Below are 24,539 nucleotides of genomic sequence, written 5' to 3' on the forward strand. Positions count from 1 at the left end.
AATTAAGAAACTCCCTCCATAAATAAATTTGCTGACCGTAATGTAGTTGCTGAGCATTTAATTGAAAACGTGAAAGTATTAAAGGAATTAATTGAGGAGTAGTAAAAGGAATTAAAGGAAAATGATGGATGAGATGAATTGGTCCATCTTATCCTCTCTATTGCGCAGTCCACTACTGTTAGTACTTTGCAATTCTCCTATTGGTGCAAACTACTTCAATAATTTGAATCTTTTTTGTTATATTCTCTCTAATCTCATTATCAAGTGCTTCAAATCGTACATTCAACAGCTTTGGCAACGGCGAGTTTATATGTCATGAATTCCAACAACTATTGTGACTCCCAATTTATTGCCACACCTTTATTAATAATCTCAAAATTTGAGCATAATATAAGCCACCTAACTCCATTTGCTCTGTCCAAGCTAAGTAACAATGTCAATAGTCTTGTTACTCGTGTGCCTTACCCTGCTCTCGCATGCTTCCACATTTTCCGCACGGCCGGTGATGCATGACGCGTCTCAACCTTCCCGATGGTACGCCCCTTTGCCCAACTTTCAATTTCAGGGTTAAAATAGTCATTTAAATCATGAAATTTAGTCAAATTTTGATCAGTCTTAGTCTTATTAAATTGCAGGAGATCAATGAAGAACATGACAGAAGGGGCAGGGGCAGGGTCGGCCACGTGCAGGACAGGCAACCCGATCGACGACTGCTGGCGGTGCGACCCAGACTGGGAGACGAATCGAAAAGTGCTAGCAGACTGCGGGATCGGGTTCGGGCGCGACGCGATCGGGGGGCGGGACGGGGAGTTTTACGTGGTGACGACCGAGGAGGACGACCCGAGGGAGCCGAGGCAGGGGATGCTGAGGCACGCGGTGATCCAGAACGAGCCCCTTTGGATAATCTTCGAGCGCGACATGAGCATCACCCTGAAGGAGGAGCTGATGATGAACTCGTACAAGACCATCGACGGGAGAGGGTTCAACATCGAGATGGCCAACGGTCCGTGCATAACAATACAAGGTGTGACTAACATTATCATTCACGGTATTTACATACACGACTGTGTCCAGGGCGGGAACGCCGTGGTGACGGACGGCCCGCAGCACTACGAGCTGCGGGGCATCTCTGACGGGGACGGGATCTCGATATTTGGAGCCCGCGACGTGTGGATTGACCACTGCACCCTCTCGCACTGCCACGACGGACTCATCGACATAGTCTCCGGATCCACGGCCATCACGGTCTCCAACAACTACATGTTTCGCCACAATGAAGTGATGCTTATGGGACATAGCGATGATTATGTAGCAGATAAGAAGATGCAAGTCACCATTGCTTTTAACTACTTTGGGGAAGGTCTGGTTCAAAGAATGCCCAGGTAACTAACTAACTAACTTGGGATTCGAGGTAGATGGAAAATTATTATTGATCATTTTAAAAATAAAAACAATGGTTTTTGGTAATGAAGGTGTAGGCATGGCTACTTTCATGTTGTGAACAATGTATACACTGGGTGGGAGATGTACGCGATCGGGGGAAGTGCTAACCCGACGATCAATAGCCAGGGTAATGTGTTCATCGCAGCAGACGACGATCATACAAAAGAGGCAAGTATATATATTTTTTATTGTTGGCAAAGCAGGCTTTTAACTCACACGCACATGGGGTGAATTCAGGTGACGAAAAGGGAAAGCAGCCCGGGAGATGAGGAGTGGAAGAGCTGGAATTGGAGATCGGAGGGAGATCTTTTGTTGAATGGAGCGCGATTCATAGCTTCTGGAAATGCAACAGCGGCGACCTACGCTAAAGCATCGAGCATGGTTGCAAGACCAGCTTCGCTTTTGACTAGTATAATACCGGCTGCTGGAGTTGTCAATTGCAGAATTGGCAAACCCTGCTAGTATTCTTCTTCTTTCTTTTATTTTTCTTTTTTTCTACTTGTATTCTTGATAGCTCTTAAATGTTTTAAGAGTTCAAATCAAAATAAGAGAGATTTGGAAGGGAACAATTTATCATCAAATAGAGTACAAACTTTTTGTTTGATATTTCTCATGTTACTTACTATTTAATATCGATTTGCATCACACATGCACTACAACAAAATTGGAAACGATGGATAATATATTTAGAAACAAAATCAAATCAAATTCAAACTACAAAATTGAAGCGAAAAATAAACAATAAAAAAGCAAGAATTGATGCATATGAAATAATTACAAAAATCTCATTAGTTAAAAAAATACTAGTAATAGATGAACGTGATTATAAGGCCGATAGAGCGATGGCGGTAAGAAGGAGAGAGGCGGCGGCGTACAAAGAGTTGGCGGAGGAGTAATCGATAATGACGGGGCCACGATGAGTCGAACCCGCGGGCGAACTACTATGGGACGAAGGTAGGCCAGCAGCAGGTGCTGGGGCACTAGACGGCGCCGGCGAAGGTGTTAACACGGTAGCGTTGCTCCTCAACGGACGTGATGGGCTCGGAAGCGGTGGATAAGCGGTTGGGGGAGATAGCGACGGTGGAGCAGGCGGGCTGGTATTGCTAGGTGGCGGTGAGGTGGACGGACTCAGCGCGTGGGTCTCGCCTTTTGAGTTGACCGGGGACGGCGCGCCGGCGACGGCCTTTGAAGGTGCCGGAGAATGGGCGGCCGGGGACGGCGCGTGGCTGGCGGCTTCGGATGGAGGCGGAGAAGGGCCTTGAGTAGAATGTGCTTTGCTGGAATATTGGGAGAATATTAGCAGAAAAGCGATGAGTAATAATCGATTCATTGTTGAGATGAAAAGATTTTTTTGATAATTGAAAACAGGGTTATGAGTTCCAAGAATTTTTGAGACGGTCTCCGTTGCATATATATAATGTTTATACGAGATTGATATAAGTTGGTGTTTGTTATATTCATAGATATCATCTCCACTATATCTGGAAATCAGTTATTAAGATCATCATTTTTAACGTTAAAATCTCTTAAGTGGCTATCTATAATCCTTATTCAAATTAAAAATTTTATGCAATTTTTAAAATAAGCTTGTGTGCCAGTCATAATATTGCTGCGTAGTTTTATTGTTATTTTTTTACTTTTAATAATTTAACTACTACGCTAATCTGCAAAACAATTTAGATTTAATAATTAATCCTGTAAGTAGTGATGTAGTATGCTTTTGGGATTTTTAGAGGTATGTACTAGCAAATATTACAAGCAATATACTTCTAAATTTTGTAATTTAAAACATAATTAATTTTTATTGGTCATTCTATAATTAGTAGTTTATGATTTAATTTTTTATAGTACATTGATTAAATATCGATCAATGTACTTTGCCGCATCGACATCTAATTAATCACAAGGAACATGGAGGGTACAGTAACTTCAGGTACAAATTAACTGGTTTTAGATTATACATATGTTAGTTATTAATGATAAGTTGCCAACACATTCTTTTCAAATTAAAATGCCAGCACATTTATTATTAAATAATTAATTATCTCTTTTAATGCTCATTTATAAAAAATTCAATAATGTTAGGTAGAGAAATGGAGTAATACTAAGAGTTTAGCATATGTGTAGTTTAATTGCTTTTTAAAATTTTATGTCCGGTTGTTTTGTTTAGTTAGGTGGAAATAGTGTTATTTCCATTTTATAGCATATGTGTAGTATAATTGCTTTTCAAAATATTATGTCTGGTTGTTTTGTTTAATTAAGTGGAGATAATGTTATTTCCATTTTATAAAATGTAGTACTATCATTTTTAATAGAACACAAGAGTATATTAAACTGTTAAAAGTCAAGAATAATAGTATTATTAAAAAAGAATACTACAAAATTGGTAAAATATGAAAGAGATGGAAGGAAAAAAATTATTAAAGTATTATTGGTGGATAATAGACTCCACTCATTGGATAGAGAAAAGTTAAAAAAAAATAGAATTAGACTATTTTCATGGGATAGACCAAAATGGAGATAGTGTCAATTTTATAGGACAAGGCATAGGTGGACTTACATGGAGCCTTGGGGTTCTATGGAATCCCAACTTTTGTATCTTTATAACGGGGTGGTGTTAGACCTGCCCAAGGTTTACCGAACCAGCGGTTAAAACCGAAACCGAAACCGTGAGAATTTACTCGAACCGAAATCGATAATTTTTGAACTGTGGTTCGGTTCAGGTTCAAAATTTTTTGAACCGAAACCGTGCCGGAACCGTCGGTTCCAGATGATTCCAGACCGGAACCGCAAAAAATCGACGGTTCGGAACCGTGAAAAACCGTAAAACAACCACCAAAAACAGGCGGTTTTGGAACTGGAACCGTAACCGCGAAACACCCTCGCGGTTCGGTTCCGGTTCAACAATATCCAAAACCGGAACCGGTGGTTTCGAACCGTAACCGTCGGTTCCTGAACGGTGGGCACCTCTAGGTGGCGTGGCTGAAATTTGAGTTCGAATCCTAAGAGGGCATAAGTCTTCCTCAAAAAATTTTCCAGCTCTTTTGTTTTGTAAATACTAATTTATTTATTTTTTTGAAAAATATGTTTTGTCTACACTTCTCTTCTTTTCATAAAATAGACAAGGACAAACTATTAATCTCAAATTATACACACTTTGCAATAAAAAAAAATTCATTTTGTTAGCACTTCTAATTTTTTTCAAATACTCAAGTTATTAATTTTAAAATATACTACTCACTTTGCAATAATTTTTTTTTTTTTTTTTTTGTTAACCCTTCCCATTTTTTCAACTACTTTTAACGATCACATGTATATCTAGTTATTGTATCTTTTTATTATTTGTCATTCACTATAATCTATATATGTCACAACTTCCTTATCAATCATGCCACAACTACTTGCGGTGAGATAAATATCAAAAAATACTATGCAACTATTAATAGTAATTTGGACCCCCAAGTCCTGCGTTCGCCACTGGAACAAGGGGAGTACTAATAAGTGAAAAAAGCCATAGATTAAATTGACCCATGTTGAAATTGTTATTCTTGATCCCTCTCTCTCAAACTCTTCTGCGAAATCACTGTGAAGAGCTCGTCGTGAGGAGCGTTGCCACCACTCCTCGCAATCATGCCCTTTGCAGAGGGTGTGTTTTGGACTGTTTGTTTGTAGTGGTGGTGGTGGCGTGGCAACAAAAGCGATGGAGTAGATGTTACAATTGTTGATTGTTATGGAATTGTTGTTTTCATTTAGTTTTTGTGTTCAATTTTTGTGGAAGATGTGTGCAATGGATGGTTCATTCAATTATGTTTGTCATAGCTCCAAGGAATCTGATGTGTATTTTCAGAGCACCACAGCAAATTTAGTTATTGTTACTAAAACTACAACTACTGCAATATTACAGCATTGTTTGTAGAATTTTGGATCCAAGACAACAATAGAAATATTTGAGTCCCCTACTTTAACTCTCCTAGCCCTCTCATGTACAAAAGAGATGGTATGGCACATTGGCACCTTCGAAGTCACGTCAAGACGAAATACTCAGCAGGTCGAGACGCTTTTGCCCAAATGAGGCACATTCGTCCCAAATGTAATAGCTCCAATATGTATAGATCTTCAAATATACGTCCGAGAGTGCATGCAGTGACAGCAAAAAAAAATTGTCCTAATAAATTCAAAAGGGGAAGAATTTATCACAGTTTACATAACAAGCTTGACCAGTTAAATTGTCTGAACAACTAAGGAAGCTGGGTAAGCAATTAACAATGCTATAGCTAACGTTAATTAATTACAGCTGCCTCGATCCATAACAGGAACACTGATACATTACAACAACACAACTACAGATAAGGGTATTTTGTTAGTGTGTACACTACGTTGCCTTGACACCTTTACTGGAAGGAGCTTTTTCGTCCTTCTCCACATTTCCTTCATCCTCCTCTTCACCTTCATCATCACCATCAGCATCGGCTAGCTTTGTCAGCTCTTCCTGAATCATCAGCTTTACTGTTGACTTCCTCGCTGCCAGATCAGTGCTGAACTCCTTTGCTGAAATGGTCAAAATCTTGTTACGGATCCTAATATCATCAAGCACTAGGAAAACCAAACATAACTGAGATAAATGCGAGAGCTTACCAAGCAACTTCAAAATGTCGGTGAATGTAGCCTGCAAGAAAGAGCATATCAGGTGTATCAAAGAAGAGGACTAACTCAACCGTACAGCAAAAAATAGACTGCATTAAACATGTCAACCCATTATTGCCACTAAAGTGACCTATGCACGCCAAACCAGCAATATTCAACCTAGTACTAGAATATGAGATTATAACTTTATCCAAGAGAGAACGGAATAGACTACAGGTTTGTAGGACATGCACCCATTATTAGGTTGGACCTCAATGCAGATCATGTGTGGATATATCATGTGTATGCCTTCTCCGACCTCTTTCCTTTTAACCAGCAAACAGAAAATAAACAAAGGTGGAGCTAATATTTCAGAACTCACCGTATTGAAATCGACCTTCTTGAGGATCTTACAGATTGAGTTTCTAAGATCATCATCACTTGGGTCTAGAGTCTCTTCCTTGGGCTTCTGTTTCACTTTCAGAACTTTCTTCCCTGTGTTTGAACAAAACAAAATGAACTTCAGAAAACTGACTCGTTACAAGGGCTCTCAACCTGTGCAACACATCAGCACATAACAGATGGAAGGGGAATTGATGGTGACTTACCAAGGCTGTCATTTGATGGTGACTTCTTTGGGATTGATGACTTCTTCACTGCTTCATCCTTCTTTTTAACTGAAGATTTCTTTGCACACGAGTCGTTCTTGATTTTAGAGCTGTCCGGTGATTTTGCTGGTAATTTCTTGGGTGGGGGACTGGTCTTTTTAGAGATTGTCACTTTCTTTGTCTTGGGTTTATCAGAAGAGCCCTTCTTTATAGAAGACTTTGCAGAACTTGCCTTCTTCTTTCCTTTGTCCTCATCTGACTCCTCTTCAGATTCACTTCCTTTCCCCTCGCTTGGAGCTTGATCAGACATCTCTTCTGATCTGTCCTGAGCACCATTTGTATCTTCCCCTTTATCTTCATCAGATTCATCTTCTGATTCAGGAGAAGTGACCTTTGCCTCCCCACGTTTTTTAGAATCACTCTCAACTTTCTTTCGACTCTGAAAATTATATTCACCAAAACTGATAAGAAAGATGAGTATGATGTACTAGCATGGCTCCACACATCATGGTCAACAACATTTTTAACTTGGTTACCTTCTTCAACCCAATTTAACAGCCAAGTTTCACATATAATTGAAAATTGGTATTGCCAATTTGAAAATTGCACATCAATTCTTTTCATACTTTCTAATTTCTGTCATGATTCATTGACCTTGTCACCTTGCCAATTTGAAATTTGCAATTCAATAGGAATGAAAACTTAAACTTAAACTTAAACGTTAAGCACAAGGTTATCTACATCATCTGGTAATAATAATGTAGCAGCCACATCATCTACTATTCATTCAACTCCACTCCTTCTGTTAGAGAAATGAGTTGCATTACTATTAAAAGACCCAGAAAATTTCTCTCTCAAAAGTAAAGAGTGTAATACATTTTTGGATTGTTTGTATTACTACTACTTTGGACCAAAAACTGCAGGCAATTACATGATCTTCACTCAAGAGTGAAATAACATTTTTGTATTGTTTGTGTATACTTACTAACTAGGACCACAAACTGCAAGTAACTACATGCTCGAACACAATTTTAAGCTCATCAATAAAACAATAATCAAGCAAAGCATCAGCATATGAATGAGAAAGAAACTACTGCCTAAAAACCTATCGTGGTGCAAGGGAAAAGTGAACTTGGCCATATAAGATCTGATTTCAAGAGTTTGACTTGGCTATAGAAAAAAGCAGTGCTCAATGTACAACATCAACAATTGATACAGATATGCATATAGTGATTTGGAGGGGATTTGCATATTTATCTTCTTTATGACTTACTTCCTTATATAATTATGATTTGATTTTTTCTTATTTATTTTCAAGTTTAGTTAATTGTTTTAATTAGGATCACTTTTCTTTTCTGATCACAAGTAGGATTCAATATAATTTTCTGGATAAAGGATGCGTCTTATTAGTGAGCATCATGGGAAAAGAACAGAGATAGAACGGTATTAGATGGTGGCTTCAGGCGTGAGGATTATTTTCTAGTATTTCTTTAAGTACGATAAATTCCATTCAGTTATTTCCAGTTTATGTCCGTGTTCTTTCAATCTTAGAGTTTGTTTCCAGTTTATGTTTTTGTTCGTCAGCCTTTACTTCTATCACACACACACAAGACTGCATAGTTGCAGCGGTACCTTCAAGTAAATAATTCAACCTTTGACCAGAAAATTACAAAGAGCAAAACAAAAGTACCTTTACTGAACCTTTAGTTGGTGTAGCACTTCCTGATGCTGGTTTGCTACTCCTCTTTCTCTTCGTTCCCTTAGTTGTAAAATGCATGAAAAGGATTCCAATATTTAGGCCACGTTGAGGAAGAAACTAACATGGTCACAGTATATTTAGGAAAGTTAATAAAGTGACAAACCTGCTCTTTTTCAGCAAGCAAATCAGAGGTTGTAGCATGAGGTTCCATAAAGAATTCCATCAGCTTTACAATGATATCTTCCTGAGAATATGTAATTAAAGTTAATATGGAAAGACACATAACATGCAAGCAAAGACATTTATGTTATCAAAGACAAAGTGATGTATGAGCAGACCTTCTTCGCACTAGTCTTTGAAATTGGAATATCAAGGACATCACAGAACTCTATTAATTTCTCCTTGACAAACTTGTCAAGTTTTTCTTTGACTTTGCTCATTTGCTTTTCCTACAAAGTTTTCATTTCAAAATCTAAAAGTTAAATCATTAGAAGGGGAAACAAAAGAGAATCTGCAATTCAACAGAAAGTCAAGAGTTTCTCTTACCTCATTATCATGCCAAACAAATCCAGAAAATCTCGAAATGTTGTGTTTCACTTGAGCAGCCTGGACAAGTCAAATGTCTATAGTAAGCATTAAAAAAGAAAAAATATTTCCAATGCCAGGAATAATAGCTTGAAGTACAGAAAGTTGTGAGTGAAGAAAAACCCTACATCACCTTTATTATCTCTTGTGCTTGAAACATGTTTTATTCCAAGAATAAATTGGAAATTGACAGAACAACAGTTATTCATGGTGGTGATGCATAAGTGCTAAATTATCACAAATAGCATGCTACTATGAATCTGCTAGATATACTTTGAAATCTATGAAACAAAATTCTACAATCTAATGGAATTCATGACCTGGATAAAGCTCATAAGATTTCTTAATGTAGTTCAAGTGCAGATAAGATAAGCACTGGTGAATTAACTAATACAAAGCGCATCTGAAATTAAACACATAAGATGCCTTACCTTTCCTCTCCTTCCAAAGAGTATAGTATGCAGCACTTTAAAAGTCTCTTCAGTCTTCTTTCTTGACAATTTGTACGCCACTGAATGAAAATCAAGGTCAAGAATATTAAAAAATTCATTCATGAAGCTAGAACGGTAGACCTTCTATGTCATATTGTCATATGACTCATATCCTATAAATACCAAACAGGAATTTAAGGTATGTAATACACACACACTTTGAGGCAGCATAAATTGAAGTACATAAATAAAATAAAATAAATTGAGCAGCAATATTGCTTAGAGAACTTCAAACATTTTGGAGCATAGAAAGAAACAAAATCACCAAAACTTGTACACTCAACGGAAAAGCATATTCATATGAGATCAAACGTGGTATATTCTTAACATTTTGATCACTTTGTAACTCAGATAATTAAGCACGCACTATTCAGTGGTTCTTTTAAAACTCAATGAAGGAAAGTAACAAGAAGTGGCCAGAATCAAAATATATTTTGAGCACAACTTTCAACCATAATCCTTTGAGAGTAACATGCATACAATTGGCAATTTGGCATAACATTTAAAAGTATGTGTTGAGGAGGCAAAGAAGTTAGTCAAACATAGTACCATTTGGAATATCTTTCAGCGCAGTTCCACGACCCTGAAAAAAAAGCACACCAAGTTAATACTTAAATACAGTAGCAACTAAACTAGAAAATAAGAAAGTTGAAAACAAGCTAAGATCTTAAAGGCTGCACCTTTTCAATACGAAAATCCTTGGAGGCATCCTTCTCAATAGTAGCCACCAACCTTTCCACAGATTTCCTTTCACGCACAGGACGCTCAAGAGAAAAAGCCGAGGGTGTCTTGGGCTCAATTTCCTTTTTCACCACTGAGGTTTTAGGTTCTTTTGTCTTTTTCGGAGTTGGGGTTTTCTGCTCCTTCTCCACCTTTTCAGTCTCCTTCTTCACCTCTACAGGTTCCTTTTTTGTAGTCTTGTCACTTCTCCGACCACCAGTCTTCGATCTAGGGCGTTTTTTCGAGCCTTTCCCTTCCTTCAGCTCCTCCGGCTTATCTTCCACGTCTTTAGATCCATCATCTTCCCCAACCTTCTCCTCCGTCACCTTTTCAGTATCCTCCTCAGCCTCTTCCGCCATTTTTTCATCCTTCACTTCTTCCTTTCCCCCATCATCTTTCAAAGTTTCTTCCTTTTCTTCATCAGCTTCAGCTTCTTGCTTCTCAGTTTCTTCAGCTCCTCCTTCTATTGTTACCGTTTCCCCCTCTGCCTTCTCCCCATTGGCCTCTTCTTTATCGACATCCATTTGCTGAGCCTCAGTTTTCTCCTCATCTGGTTTATCCTCTTCCATTTCTGTCACCGTATCAGGCTGCTCTCCTTTGTTATCTTCTACAGCCTCAGCCTTACCCTCCACATTGGCCTTTTCAAGAACCTCCACCTTCCCATTACCCACAGGCTCGACCTTTTCCGACACCGCACCTTCCTCACCCATCAAGCCGCAAGTCCCAATTCCGTAACTTTCCGAAACCTTATTGTCCGCTAAACCAATCTACAGCACCCCATGTGCAACTAAAATTAGACAATTTTACAGAACTTCGCAACAGAGTCGTTATGAATAAAAGTTTCAAGCTTCATGATTTTAAAGGCTCTCTGAAAGATCTATGAATTAAAACGAATAAGTAGAACAACAATTGTCAAGGAAAGCAGCAAAATTGCAAGATATAACTCGTAATTCACATACAAGAAGACGAAACCCTAACCTGGGAAGGCATCAAATTCAACTCAATTAAGGGTAGCAAAACATAACTACAACCCAAATTAAGTTCCGTGATTCATGAATTACAAGAGAAAACGGCGAAAGCTAAAGCATAACTTACAGAAATTGAGAAGCTCAACTTGAAAAGAGTCTTGCCGTTGCAGCTCTGCTCACTCCCCACTGATATTTTTAGAATTTCTTTTGTCCGTCTGATTTCGTTTTACATTTTCGGGCAAAGAATTTTAACTGCGGACTTCAAATCCGGATTTTAAACCCAGTTTAAAGCCACGTAGGATGTGACACTGAGCGGGATTCTGAAAAGAATGGAATCGACGGACGAGATGGGATTTGACGGACGGCTGAGATTACATATTCTCTCAGTATGATAAATTGTTGGATCGTTTGACTTGACTTATAGTATAGGCATTAGGCAGCCAAATTGAGGAACTCATTTTCATAGTTTTTCTTTTTATTTCCTGACACTTTAATTTTGTCCGATTTCATTTTGATAAAGGTTGACCGTTAGACTATCTCCATTCGTGACACTCACCCAACCCAATCCCAATCAACTTTTTAATAAAATATTCATTTTTCTATCCTCCACATACACAACCCTCACTCAATTCAACACCCATCAACTTTTTTACTTCCATCAGTGACCCCAACCCAACCCAACCCAATATTTTCTTTTTCATATATTTTATATTAATATTTTGATTTATAATTAATTTAAATATATTAAATAATGTCTACAAATTATAATAAAAAAGTATATGATTCAAATTTAAAACAAAAAATATTAGATATTCAAATAATTAAAGCACAATATAATAATAAATTACACACATTAAAAAATATAATATGATCATAGAAATAAACAAACCAAAATACAAAGAAATGATATATAAAGACAAAAATAATAGTAATTAAATAAATTAAAATTAATCACTTAAAGTAATAAAAATTTCATAAATTCACAATATTCAAAACATTCAAAAGTATTTAGATTTCATATTTATAGATTACAATTCTAAGACATGTACATTATTAAATAAAATAGTGATAATCAATAATTAATAGTAAATAAAAAATGTAAAAATAGTAATACATGAAACCAATAAAAAGTTGACAAGTGTCATTTGGCCTTCATTTTTGGGTGGGCCGGCTGACAAGCCATGAAAATGGGGGTTGGGTTGGGCAATTTTATTTTTGGTTTATTTTTAATACTCCCTATTTTGTCCTATATGCCCCACCCCCATCCCATAGTCACCGATGGGGGTAGTCTTAATGCCTGAAATTCACTCAAGTATTCCACTGTTCATCGGTGTATTACACCAGAGCTACTACGCTGGAAGCAATGTTGTACAGAATCAGCTACTTCCTCTATCTCATCAAAATTCATCATCATGAGTGACATGTGATTTTATGTAATTTAATTTTGTAAATTGAATCGAAAGAATAAAGTAATAGCAAAGATAATAAAGTAGAAATAATGATATTTACATTTTTAGTAATAGATCAGCTTAGTTGAGACAAAAAAAAAGAATGGATCATCTTCAGTGGAGCGGAGAGAATTGTTTTGCCTACTTTCCATATAAATAGTAGTGTACTCGGTTTATTCTATGATCTATCTATATTGATTTGTATATATTTTCGAATCTTTTTATTTATATAGAGCTGTTTTTTAAACTATTAGTAAAATAAAATAAAATTACAATATTTTAATTACAAAATTAATTAATAATTGTACTACTTAATTTTTTACTAGCTTAAATTATATATTATTGTCGTGTTAGAAAAAAATAAATCTCTTGTATATTGTGTATCCAACTTATAAAAGGCATGTAAATCATCTTTCCAATAATCCATCAAGAACATAAATTTCATACTAATATTATTATTGCATCCGAGTAGGAAAGACATTAATTATTGACCAAAAATGTCAAATACAGACGATAAAAATAGCCTAAGAGTTTGTCAACTAACCTAACAGATTGAGAACTAGTAAAAAAGCCACTATGGCTTTCAAACTTAATGGAAATAATTACCCACTTTTGGCAAGGCCTATGAAAGTAGTAATTGGAAGCAAGGGAACTTACCAACATATCACTAGAATTCCGGCATCGCCAGAACCGGAGAACGAAGGTTATGCCGAATGGGAAGATACAAACCTTATAGTCTTCTCGTTGATTGTCGATGTCATAGAAACAAACACTATTGCGCACTTCGCCCATCACTAAACCTTGAAGGCAATTTGAGAAAGTCTCACTGTGATATTTGAAAGCTTGGCGGATCCATAACTAGTACTATACGACAATTGAATGAAAAGGCAAATACAATCACATAAAGATACCTTAGTTTAGAGAAATATTACTGTGGATCAACATCGACTAGTGTCAAAGTCGTTCAGTTGATTGTTGCAACCAAAGATGTTAAAATTCTAATATCTTGTCTCACATCGGCTTAGTAACGATCCTAGCTCACCTATATAAGTGTGAATAACTCTCCCCCTTATGAGGCCTTTTAAGGGGTGAGTGACTCATTTCTAATAAAAGAGTCGGTCAGTTTCGACGACACACATGCACTAGACGGTTTTTCAAATTCATAGTCAGCTTGAACAACTGTTATGACATTATCCGACGGGACATTCTCAAGGAGACACATCTCCCCTCAGTCGAAGCCACATGTGGATGGGTGAAACGGGAGGCGGCTCGACACAAGATCATGCCACCAGCTTCCGCTCCCCCAACTACAGCGACCAACAACACAATCAATTCATTATCAGGGGAGCCAAATGCGAATTTGGAGCCAATTAACCCAACTTCTGATGTTGATATCCTTCTCAACTCCTCACCGGACATCTATAACAAGTTCTAGATGTGCATCATGTCAAAATACAAGTATAAGAGCATCCGCAGCGGGCTCTTGTCCGTCCTTGCCAGCGGCGAGGACGCCGCTCGTCCGCTGCTGCGAGCTGTCCGTCCTTGCCAGCGGCAGGGCAAGAGCATAAGAGCACGCCCGTGCCGCTGAGCAGGATGTCGTGGCAGCAAGCGATTGGCCAACGACAATTTCGTTTTTTTTTTTTTAAAAATTAAAATTTGAATTTTAATTTAAAAAATCATTTTTAAAATAAAAAATTATTTTCCCACTTTTCAAAATTATATCCGTTTTCTACACACTTTTAATTTATTTTTCAATTTTTTTCCCCCAAAATTTACATTTTTATTATGTATTTTTATTTTTTACGGTTTTAATTATGTAATTTTTATTTTTTATGATTTAATTATGTAATTTTCATATTTTAATGTATTTTTATATTATAGAAATGTTTAGTAATTGAAGTATTTAAATTGAATAATAGAATAGTGGGACCCTTGAGCTTGTCTATGCGGAAGAATACGGATGTGGGTGTTGTGCTCTTGCCTAAGGACAAGGAGTAAAAGTGGGTCCGAGCCTACCTCCATGCTCTTATTTAAGAGCACGGATGGGAATGCTCTAAATATGATCGAACTTGTTATGAAACTACAAAAATGTGAGGAGTGAATGCAACAAGTTCATGAAATACAGATGGCCGCTATACCATTTTCCTTCAACTTTCGTTCAAGAAATGAAAAAAATTAATGATTGTAGTGCCATGATGACAAAATGCAAATTGCAAGGAAGTAATCAAAAGCAAGTGGTAGACCAACCCACCGACATCCATTATAAGAGATGGGGGAGGACGGACCTTCAGAGATTAAGAAACCTAATTGATGTTTTTTCAATGGAATTTTCTTTTGGCTTCATTGTCTTAGTTTAGTATTCCTCGAGGCTTGAATTATTGTTTTGATTTATGTTTTTTTTTAGAAGAAATATAATTTTCAATTTTATGAAATAATTTCTAATAGATTGTTGGTTTTACTATTATAAATCGATTTCCTCTATCCATAATGCTATAAATAGTACTCCCGCGGTCCCACTGTAAGTGATTCTCATTTAATTTTGGATCGCCCTAACTAAAGTTATGCACTTTCTTTTCTGGCAAAAAATGACTTTTTTTTCTTCTCTATTTTGTTCTCTCTTCACTTGGCCTACCAAACATCTTTTTTCTTAAATCTTATATCCAAAGGAGTGTATTACTTGAGGCTAAATGAAGGAAGTATAAAAATTGGATACAAGAAAGACAACTCAAACCTAGCTCGAGTCTATTAACTACATTTTCTTATAAATTTTCTATGAAATTAAAAGAATAAATATGTATTTTGACTTTTAAAATGTTGATTATTTAGATCTTTAGAGGAGAACAAGGATTAGTGAATTCAATATGTGATAAGCTTAAAATTTAACTATTATTAATTCAAGGAGTATATATTTACTCTCAAATGAGTAATGTTTTATCAAAATTCCAAAATAGTACTTCTTCTGTCTCATAATAGATGTCACATTTTAATTTGTCCTATAAAATATGTCACATTTTTTAATAAAAAGTTCTCTATCACATCAATATATAAAAATATATATGTTCTTATCACTTCATACGTAAAATAACATCTCATAAAATCACGTGTCGATCTGAATGTTATATCTATTATTGGATAGAAGGATAACATCACAAGTCCAATTGAATTATTTTGCACATCTTGTAGTGGAAAAGTTGTTTAAAACAACTCAATTGGTTAAAGAAGAGTTTTGTATAAAATGTCAAAGGTTGACTGATATTTCAAAACATTGACAGATTACGCCCATAATTTAAGTATTTAGTAAATGTTATAAATACTTACAATTATTGAGATCTTATGGTCAAAATTAAAGAACATACTATCTCATTATAGTCCTCAGTTGATAAAAGACTATCAACCTAATGATTTAGATAACCAGATATAGACATATACTCTCTCTCCGTCCACGAATAAAAGTCCCGGTTCATTCACGAATAAAAGTCCCGATTCATTTTTACCATAAATGGTAATATAGTCTCACATTTCACTAACTCATTTCACTCACATGTCATTTAAAACTAATATATGTAAGTGAGACTCATATTCCACTAACTCTTTTGCACTCAGTTTTTTTAACATTTCTTAAAACTTGTGCCGCCAAGAAATAGAACTCATAATAACGATCGGAGCGAGTAATTATTATGTTGTAGTCAAATTGCTAATTCGTCTTAAAGTCATATCGACTATGGTTAAGGTTGATGGTATCCACAACACCCCGTCTCTTAGCTATGCCCCATATGAAGTAGTAAGTTAGTAACTTTTATCCTACGATGAAACAACAGTCATAATCCTTCATTATTACCATCGAACTATTCATAAATCTCTTCTTTTTAATCTATTCTTTCCTTCTTTCTTTTTATTCATTTATTATATATTCAACGTAAATTGAATTTCTGATTTATTAAAAATTTTAAATTTTATATACGAACTAAATTTAAAAATATTTATTTTTTCCTTATATGGAGTAGTACACTATTATGCTATATTCTAGGAATTTTGATTTAATAAAATACTACAAATATTATATGCAAAACAAATTTAATACTTAAGAATAAGTAGATTTTTTTTAATCTATATACACTAATAAATAAAAATGCAAATAAAAACAAAAAACGAAAGGAAAAAAAGAAATACGAAAAATTTAACACAAAGAAGCGAGAGAAAATTTAAAACACAAAAAGGGTAAAATATTGGGTTTGAAAATTGAAATCGAGCTCCCATTTCTCTGCGTTTAGGGTTTTGGGGCGTCTGCTTTTTTTTCCTTCCTTTTCCCTCTCAATTCTTCTAAAGTCCCTCTTTTTCCAGATAACAAATTCGATTCCATCCCTCTTTTTATCTGAACTAAGGCGGAGATTGTATTGGAAATCGATGATTGGCAACATTAAATGGACCCTTCCCTCGCTCAATCCGCTTCTTCCGCCGAAGATGAGTGGGGTAATCTACCACTTCTGATTATTCGTTTACCATTAATTTTTCCTCCGTTAAATGGGAAAATTGCTACTTTTCTGTGCGATCGTGTTTAAATTGGAGAATACTAGTTGCTGAGTGTTTATACATGTTGATTGGTGAAACATGTGAGACAGAGATAGAGTGTTTATTGTGAGTTGTTATTTCGGTTGTGTTTTCACTGCCAAACTTCTGTTGCTGCGTGCTTTTTATTTTGTTGGATGATGCTTCACTACTTGTTTCAGTTTCTGTTACTGTTTAAGTAGTGATGCTGATGCTTTGGATGGCAACAAGTAGGTCATTGATTGGAAATAAGAATGAACCTGAACTTCAATGGATATTTCCTTTGGTTACAATGTTGTTCTATCTTTTGTTCTTATCATAATTATTGATCATTGCCGACATATGTAAGAAGCTGTTAAGTATCATTCTGATTAACGAAGACTTTGATTGAACACTTCAAATTGGTAATCCTAATTTGAGGAGCAGGTTGAACCTAATCCTATTCGTGAAAGGGTCTGGTAATTGTGGACTTATATGCATCTATAAAGAGTGGTACTATTATATAAATATGTTTTGTTTGAGAGTGATATTGTGTTAATATCATACTAAAAAGATAGTTTGATAAGTCTAGCATACTATAAACATACTGGTATCTGATATAATTGACAACCTATTTTGTTTTGTGATTTGGTTATACTATCTTTGCTCACGTGATTCTGTGAGTTCTACATTTTGGTGGATTTTGTATGTTCTGTCATGTCCTTAGCTGATCTGGTTTATATTTACCTGCAATTTGCAAATAACTAACTAGTATGCAATGCTGGTCAGTCGATCTCTGTTTCATCATGTCGTATGCTATATGATAGATTCTTATGTTCATTCTAATGCAAAATTGCAACTCGAAATATATTAAAAATGTTCTATTTTTGCTGGTTTTTTTAGACACTGATGGATTTGTAATTCCAAGCTTGGAAATTGAAGATACAGATCAAAACAAAACCGATATCCCAAAAGTAGAAGACACTAAGCTGATCGAAGTTGAGGTAGTAGAAAAGGTCTTGTAGTATGAAATCCTTAATCATTTTCTATATAGTGAATACAACCATAAGCATCCAGTTTGTGGGCTTGAAATGAATCTCGAATACTCATCTCTCGTTTTGGCAGGCTGTAAAGGAAGAGCATATATACCTCGGACCACATGGAGCTCCTCCATCTCAAGTAAAACAGCAGGAACAGAAGTCTTCTAGCCGCAAACAGAAGTTCAAGCAGAAACTCAAGGAAGCCGATAGAGTATACAGTGGAAGCGGGCGAGAGAATAAGGTGGACAGTTTAAGGGAGCTTGTAGGTGAGGGAGGGAAAATGCAGGCGAACGTGTCGAAGAATTCTACCAGGGATTGGCTCGACCCCCACTGTCACGAGTCGCAGTTTGAGAGAAAGCATGTACACTAAAATTTCTGCTCTCTAGTTCTATATTTCGTTCTCCTCTTACTTTCAAGGTCATTTTGTTTCTTCAATAAGGTCTTGCAAGACAGACTTACTTGGAAAATATACGTCATTAACAATTTTACTCCTCAAATTATATGGATTCGTTTCAGTTTGTTTAGCTGCAGTTTTCTTTAGTATAATATTCACAGCATCACAAAACTTAATGGGTGGAATAAGTCCCTTTCACACCATACAAAACAAAGCCAACAAGCCCAAAAGTTAGAGCTTTGAAATAAGCCCAACTCTGTATCATTCGAGCCCAAATGTTGATTAGCTATTATAGGACAAAGATCCCATGCAACTCGAAATAATAACACTACCAAAAATAAAATTTCATTTAAAACTTTCCTTAATATAGATATCCCTGGTAAAACCATATATTCGCCATTAAAATAAGAATTTTAAAGATATACTCCCCCGTCCACGAATAAGAGTCTCATTTTTTCATTTTGGTCCGTCCACGAATAAAAGTTCCGGTTCATAATTACCATAAATGGTAAAGAGGCCCACATTCCACTAACTCATTCCTCACATATCATTTAAAACTAATATATACAAATGAGATCTCTATTCTACTGACTTTCTTCCATCCACTTTTCTTAACATTTCTTAAAATCCACGCCATTTAGAAATGAGACTCTTAATCATGGACGGAGGGAGTATTAACAAAGATTGTATATACGATATACACCTATATTTTAAACCGGTTTTTATTTAAACCGATCTTTTTATTAACTATTATATCTTCACTAAACTATCCTTTTATTATATTTGTAAAGTCAACACACTACCAAATTGCATTAATTACATAAGGTATGAAATTCTATACAATCAATGCAATTAAAAAGCTTCCATTTATTTAGTTTTCAAATATAGATGATCCCTTTATGTTTCAAATTATACAGTATAAATGAAATTATATACAATCACTACAATAATACACTTTCATTCGTTTAATAAAATATAAAAATTGAATTTCTTGACCAATAAAAATTTTATTTAACTAGTACTATTATCGAAGTGATATCATCAAATTTGAATTCCCATTCATCTAGGAAAATTTCATAAATTAAATTTCATGACTAATAAAATTTCCATTAAACTAAACTTATCATTTAAAAATGGAAGGGATACCTTAAAATTTCAATCCCCATTGATTTAGGAAATATTTCATATTGAAGACTAATAAAATTTCTATCTAACAAAAATTATCATTTATAAATGGAAGGGATACCTTTAAATTTCAATCACCATTTATTTAGACAAATTTCATAAATTTATTTATGAATTTTTCAACTAATTAAATTTCTATTAACTAGAATGGAATTGATACGTTGCATTTCAATTCTATGATATGTAAAATTTTTCTTTGAAAACTTTTTCCATTATTTAACATAGCACCGTTACATTCAAAATATAACATTAGTTATAACTTTTACACTTATTTTTTGAAGTGCTTGAATCCTCTAAAAAGTTGAGCAATATCCATGGCTAATTCTAACATCAATGATATTTTGTACGACATGTTTGGATCCGACAATGAAGGAGGTTCGCAAGACGAGACTATACGAGAAGGTATTTGTTTGTTCTTAAAAACTCATTCTCATATTATTGATTATTGAGTGCACATATTAATCTCCCACAACTTTATTCAATTTTTTTGTATATCATTTGTGTGGCATTTAGATAACATGCACGATTCACATGAAGATACATTTGATGAGTTACTTAGAGACGGTCCTAGATCAGGAATAATGTTTGATTTTGAAACGAGACTCTATGAGGCATATAATTCATTTGCCAAAAAACAAGGTTTTGTCATGATGTGTAGAAGTAATATTAGTACGTATATTGTGATGTCATGTGATCGGGCTGGAAAACTGGATTGTAAGAAACATACCAAAAAAACAGGTTGTTGGGCACATATCAATGCCATTAAACATGATTCTGGTGAATGGAAGGCGACTACTGTTAAATTGGGCCACAATCATGATTTAGATCCAAATATTACAGCTCTAATGGCAAGTCATAGAAGTTTGTTTATGAGGATGAAGAGGCAATTGGAAGCAAAAGACATGGTGGGAATATGGGTTTGCAAAAATATTAAGTTGGTAGAAGTTCAATCCGGAGGTCCTGAAAATTTAGGAGCAACTCCAAGAGATTGTAGAAACTTTATTAATGAGAGGAGAAGGTTGAGGCTTGGAGATGGAGATGCAAACGCCGTCCATAAGCTCTTTAGCTCATTGCAAAAAAGGATCCGAGATTTTTCCATTTGATGGGTCTTAATGAAGATTTGAGGCTCCGCAATGTGATGTGGATCCATCCGCGTTGCATAGCTGTGTATCAAGATTTTCACGATGTTGTGAGCTTTGATACAACCTACTTGATCAACCAATATCAAATGCCTCTAACAACGGTGGTCAGTGTAAATCACCATAACCAATCTATTCTACTAGGATGTGCGTTGTTGTCACATGAGCATGCAAATTCCTTTAAGTGGGTTTTTAGTAATTGGGTAGAGGCAATGCGGGGGTTTATCCTACTACGATATTGACAAATCATTGCGAGAGTATCAAGATTGCTGTTAGAGAAGTTTTGCCCAATACCATCCACCGTTTGTGCTTATGGCATATATGCTAGAAAATTCACCAGAAATTTACAAGATGCTCAACATAATTTTACTCCATGATCTATAACAGTTTTAGCATTGTGCAGTTTGAATAAAGGTAGTCTGAATTCCTATCTCAGCATGGTCTATAAACTATTAGGTGGCTTAAGGATCTCTACGTGGAACGAGAGAATTGGGCCCCTATTTACCTGAACCATTATTATTGGACTGGCATGGTGCCAACTCAACGAAGCGAGTCAATGCATGCATTTTTTTATTATTACGTGAATTCTCGAAGCACTTTGAAGACGTTTGTGGAACAATATGAAGTTGCTATAAATGATAAAATTAGGAAGGAGGTGGTATAGGCCGTCTGTGGAGTACATCTCTTGCACTTGCCGCAAGTTTGAATTTAAGGGTATTTTATGTGTTCATGTGTTGAAGGTTTTAGTTTACAAAGATGTTCAATATGTGAATGAAAGATACATATTACGAAGATGGCGAAAGGATGTGTATAGACCGCATTCTAATATTGTATTTATAAGTGGATATCCTCACATGACAGCCGAGTACAAAGAAACTCAAGAAATGGAGCAAGATTATCAACAATGTGTAGAATTGGCTGGTTCTTGTGATGAAAAAAAAGGAAATTTTAGAAGAAAAGGAATAAGGAGACAAAGAAAGCGCTTATAAATTGGAGAGCACCTTTTCCTGCCGCATCTCCTTCTGGTCTGGCTGAAGAAGGAACAAGAATTTCAGGGCTTATTCTTTCTTCAGTCAGACCAAATGCTGCAGGAAAAGGTGTTCTCCAATTTATAAGCGCTTTCTTTATCTCATTATTCCTCTTCTTCTAAAATTTCCCTTTTTCATCATAAGAACCAGCCAATTCTACACATTGTTGTTAATCTTGCTCCATTTTTTGAGTTTGTTTGTGCTCGGCTGTCATGTGAGGATATCCACTTGTAAATACAATACTTGAATGTGGTCTATATGCATCCTTTCGCCATCTTCGTATTATATATCTTTCATTCACATGTTAACCATCTTTGTAAACTAAAACCTTCAACACACGAACACATAAAATACCCTTAAATTCAAACTTACGGCTATTGCAAGAGATGTACTCCCCAAACGGCCTATAATCCACAATGTAAGTATATTGCCTATGATATTCATTACACCCAATGAGCATTTCCAATACCTCAAACCTTTCAACACCACCTACATTATCTTCTCCAACACAAGCAACTTCTTTGACATTGCAATTGCATATCTTGTTAGTTTCTTCTTGGAATATCTAGTATACATTTAACGTGTAGTCACTTGAAAATTGGTCTTCCCATACGTACTTCGAAGTCAGTCTCGGTCTCCAACTCTTCGACTGAAAATTAGCTTCCACCTCCTTCCTAATTTTATCATTTATAGCAACTTCATATTATTCCACAAACGTCTTCAAAGTGCTTCGAGAATTCACGTAATAATAAAAAAATGCATGCATTGACTCGCTTCGTTGAGTCGACACAATGCCAGTCCAATAATAATGGTTCAAGTAAATAGGGGCCCAATTCTCTCGTTACACAGAGATTCTTAAGCCACCTACTAGTTTGTAGACCATACCGAGATAGGAATTCAGCCCACCTTTCTTCAACTGCACAATGCTAAGGTTGTTATAGATTATGTAGTAAAATTATGTTTAGCATCTTTCATAATCAACAACACTTTTACATTTTTGGGCAATTTTCTAGCATATATGCCATAAGCACAAACGGTGGATGGTATTGGGCAAAACTTCTCTAACAACAATCTTGATACTCTCGCATTGGTCTGTCAATATCGCAGTAGGATGAACCCCCACATTGCCTCTACCCAATTACTAAAAAACCACTTAAAGGAATCCGCATGCTCGTGTGACAACAGCGCACATCCTAGTAGAATAGATTGGTTATGGTGATTTACACCGACCACCGTTGCTAGAGGCATTTGATATTGGTTGATCAAGTAGGTTGTATCAAAGCTCACAACATCGTGAAAATCTTGATACGCAGCTATGCTACGCGGATGGATCCACATCACATTGCGGAGCCTCAAATCTTCATCAAGATCCATCAAATGGAAAAATCTCGGATCCTTTTTTTGCAATGAGCTAAAGAGCTTATGGATGTCGTTTGCATCTCCATCTCCAAACCTCAACCTTCTCTTCTCATTAATAAAGTTTCTACAATCTCTTAGAGTTGCTCCTAAATTCTCAGGACTCCAGATTGAACTTCTACCAACTTAATATTTTTGCAAACCCATATTCCCACAATGTCATTTGCTTCCAATTGCCTCTTCATCCTCATAGAAAAACTTCTATGACTTGCCATTAAAGTTCTCATATTTAGATCTAAATCGTGATTGTGGGCCAATTAAATAGTATTCACATTCGATTCACTAGAATCATGCTTAATGGCATTGATATGTGCCCGACAACCTGTTTTTTTGTTATGTTTCTTACAATCCAATTTTCCAGCCCGGTCACATGACATCACAATATACGTACTAGTATTACTTCTAAACATCACGGCAAAACCTTGTTTTTGGGCAAATGAATTATACGCCTCATAGAGTCTCTTTTCAGAATCGAACATCATTCCCGATCTAGGACCGTCTCTAAGTAACACATCAAATGTATCTTGATGTGAATCGTGCATGTTATCTAAATGCCACACAAATGATATACAAAAAAACTGAATGAAATTGTGGTAGATTAATAAGTGCACTCAATAGTCCTCATCATGTACACTAGTCCAAATAGGGACGCACCCTTGATAGGACCCGAATTCGATTAACTCGTAGTTGGGACTCACTCCCCACTAAGCAATCCCATCATCATCTCAACAGCCTTAACATCAATAACCTCAACAACATGTGAAACGAGAATATGGCCATAAACTCGATCACCGGACCGGCCGACCCAGAAGACGGCTCACAATCCCCAATGGTGTACACTAGCTTGAGTATGGACTCACTCCCTAGTCAGACCCGAATTCGATTTCAATAGGTCTAGTAGGGACCACTCCATTGCTAAACAAACAGATAGACATTTCTCAAAACAAAAACATGGCATGACATACCCTTTGCAAACTCTATTTTTCTCATAAAATGTATTTGAAACGTAAATCATTTTTCTGTCAGGGTCGAGCATCATCTCACATCACATCAACAAGTCGAGCAAATCACAAATCACTCAATAAATCAACACACAAATCACATAACATCACTTTCCATTTTAAGCACATAAATCACATCTCATGGAAGTTGAATTAATTATAATTGCAATCACAGGCATTTCGTCACATAAAATGATGATTGAATCGATATATTAAAACTAAAGCTC

The 24,539-nt window shown here is 35.8% G+C and overlaps 3 protein-coding genes across 5 annotated transcripts; 2 read left to right on the forward strand and 1 right to left on the reverse strand.

Moving 5' to 3' along the window:
• Positions 1–401: 401 nt before the first annotated feature.
• LOC125211900 (putative pectate lyase 22) lies at positions 402–2,049 on the forward strand. Its single transcript, XM_048111859.1, has 4 exons — positions 402–534; positions 636–1,382; positions 1,473–1,611; positions 1,681–2,049. Exons 1-4 carry the CDS (start codon positions 434–436, stop codon positions 1,903–1,905), a joined length of 1,212 nt encoding a protein of 403 aa, XP_047967816.1. The 5' UTR covers positions 402–433; the 3' UTR covers positions 1,906–2,049.
• Positions 2,050–5,587: 3,538 nt separating this feature from the next.
• Positions 5,588–11,403, reverse strand: LOC125213446 (DEK domain-containing chromatin-associated protein 2-like). The gene is made up of 12 exons (XM_048114002.2): positions 11,265–11,403; positions 10,130–10,936; positions 9,999–10,032; positions 9,390–9,469; positions 8,920–8,979; positions 8,712–8,822; positions 8,537–8,617; positions 8,365–8,433; positions 6,675–7,113; positions 6,449–6,561; positions 6,079–6,109; positions 5,588–5,991 (listed from the first exon to the last, which is right to left on the reverse strand). The coding sequence occupies exons 2-12, from the start codon at positions 10,877–10,879 to the stop codon at positions 5,816–5,818; spliced, it is 1,944 nt and encodes a 647-aa protein (XP_047969959.1). The 5' UTR covers positions 10,880–10,936; positions 11,265–11,403; the 3' UTR covers positions 5,588–5,815.
• Positions 11,404–16,809: 5,406 nt separating this feature from the next.
• On the forward strand, positions 16,810–18,673 carry LOC125211994 (Na-translocating NADH-quinone reductase subunit A). 3 transcript variants are annotated; one of them, XM_048111985.2, is made up of 3 exons: positions 16,811–17,055; positions 18,013–18,125; positions 18,235–18,673. In XM_048111985.2, the coding sequence occupies exons 1-3, from the start codon at positions 17,007–17,009 to the stop codon at positions 18,517–18,519; spliced, it is 447 nt and encodes a 148-aa protein (XP_047967942.1). In that variant the 5' UTR covers positions 16,811–17,006; the 3' UTR covers positions 18,520–18,673. The 3 variants fall into 3 exon arrangements, with proteins under 3 accessions (XP_047967944.1, XP_047967942.1, XP_047967943.1); XM_048111986.2 differs by having other exon boundaries at positions 16,814–17,055; positions 18,013–18,113; XM_048111987.2 differs by lacking the exon at positions 18,013–18,125 and having other exon boundaries at positions 16,810–17,055.
• The last annotated feature ends 5,866 nt before the right edge of the window (positions 18,674–24,539 follow it).

This window comes from Salvia hispanica, chromosome 3, assembly GCF_029641045.1.
Source record: "Salvia hispanica isolate PSC_SH4W2 chromosome 3, Shi_PSC_v1, whole genome shotgun sequence".
NCBI lineage: Eukaryota > Viridiplantae > Streptophyta > Magnoliopsida > Lamiales > Lamiaceae > Salvia > Salvia hispanica.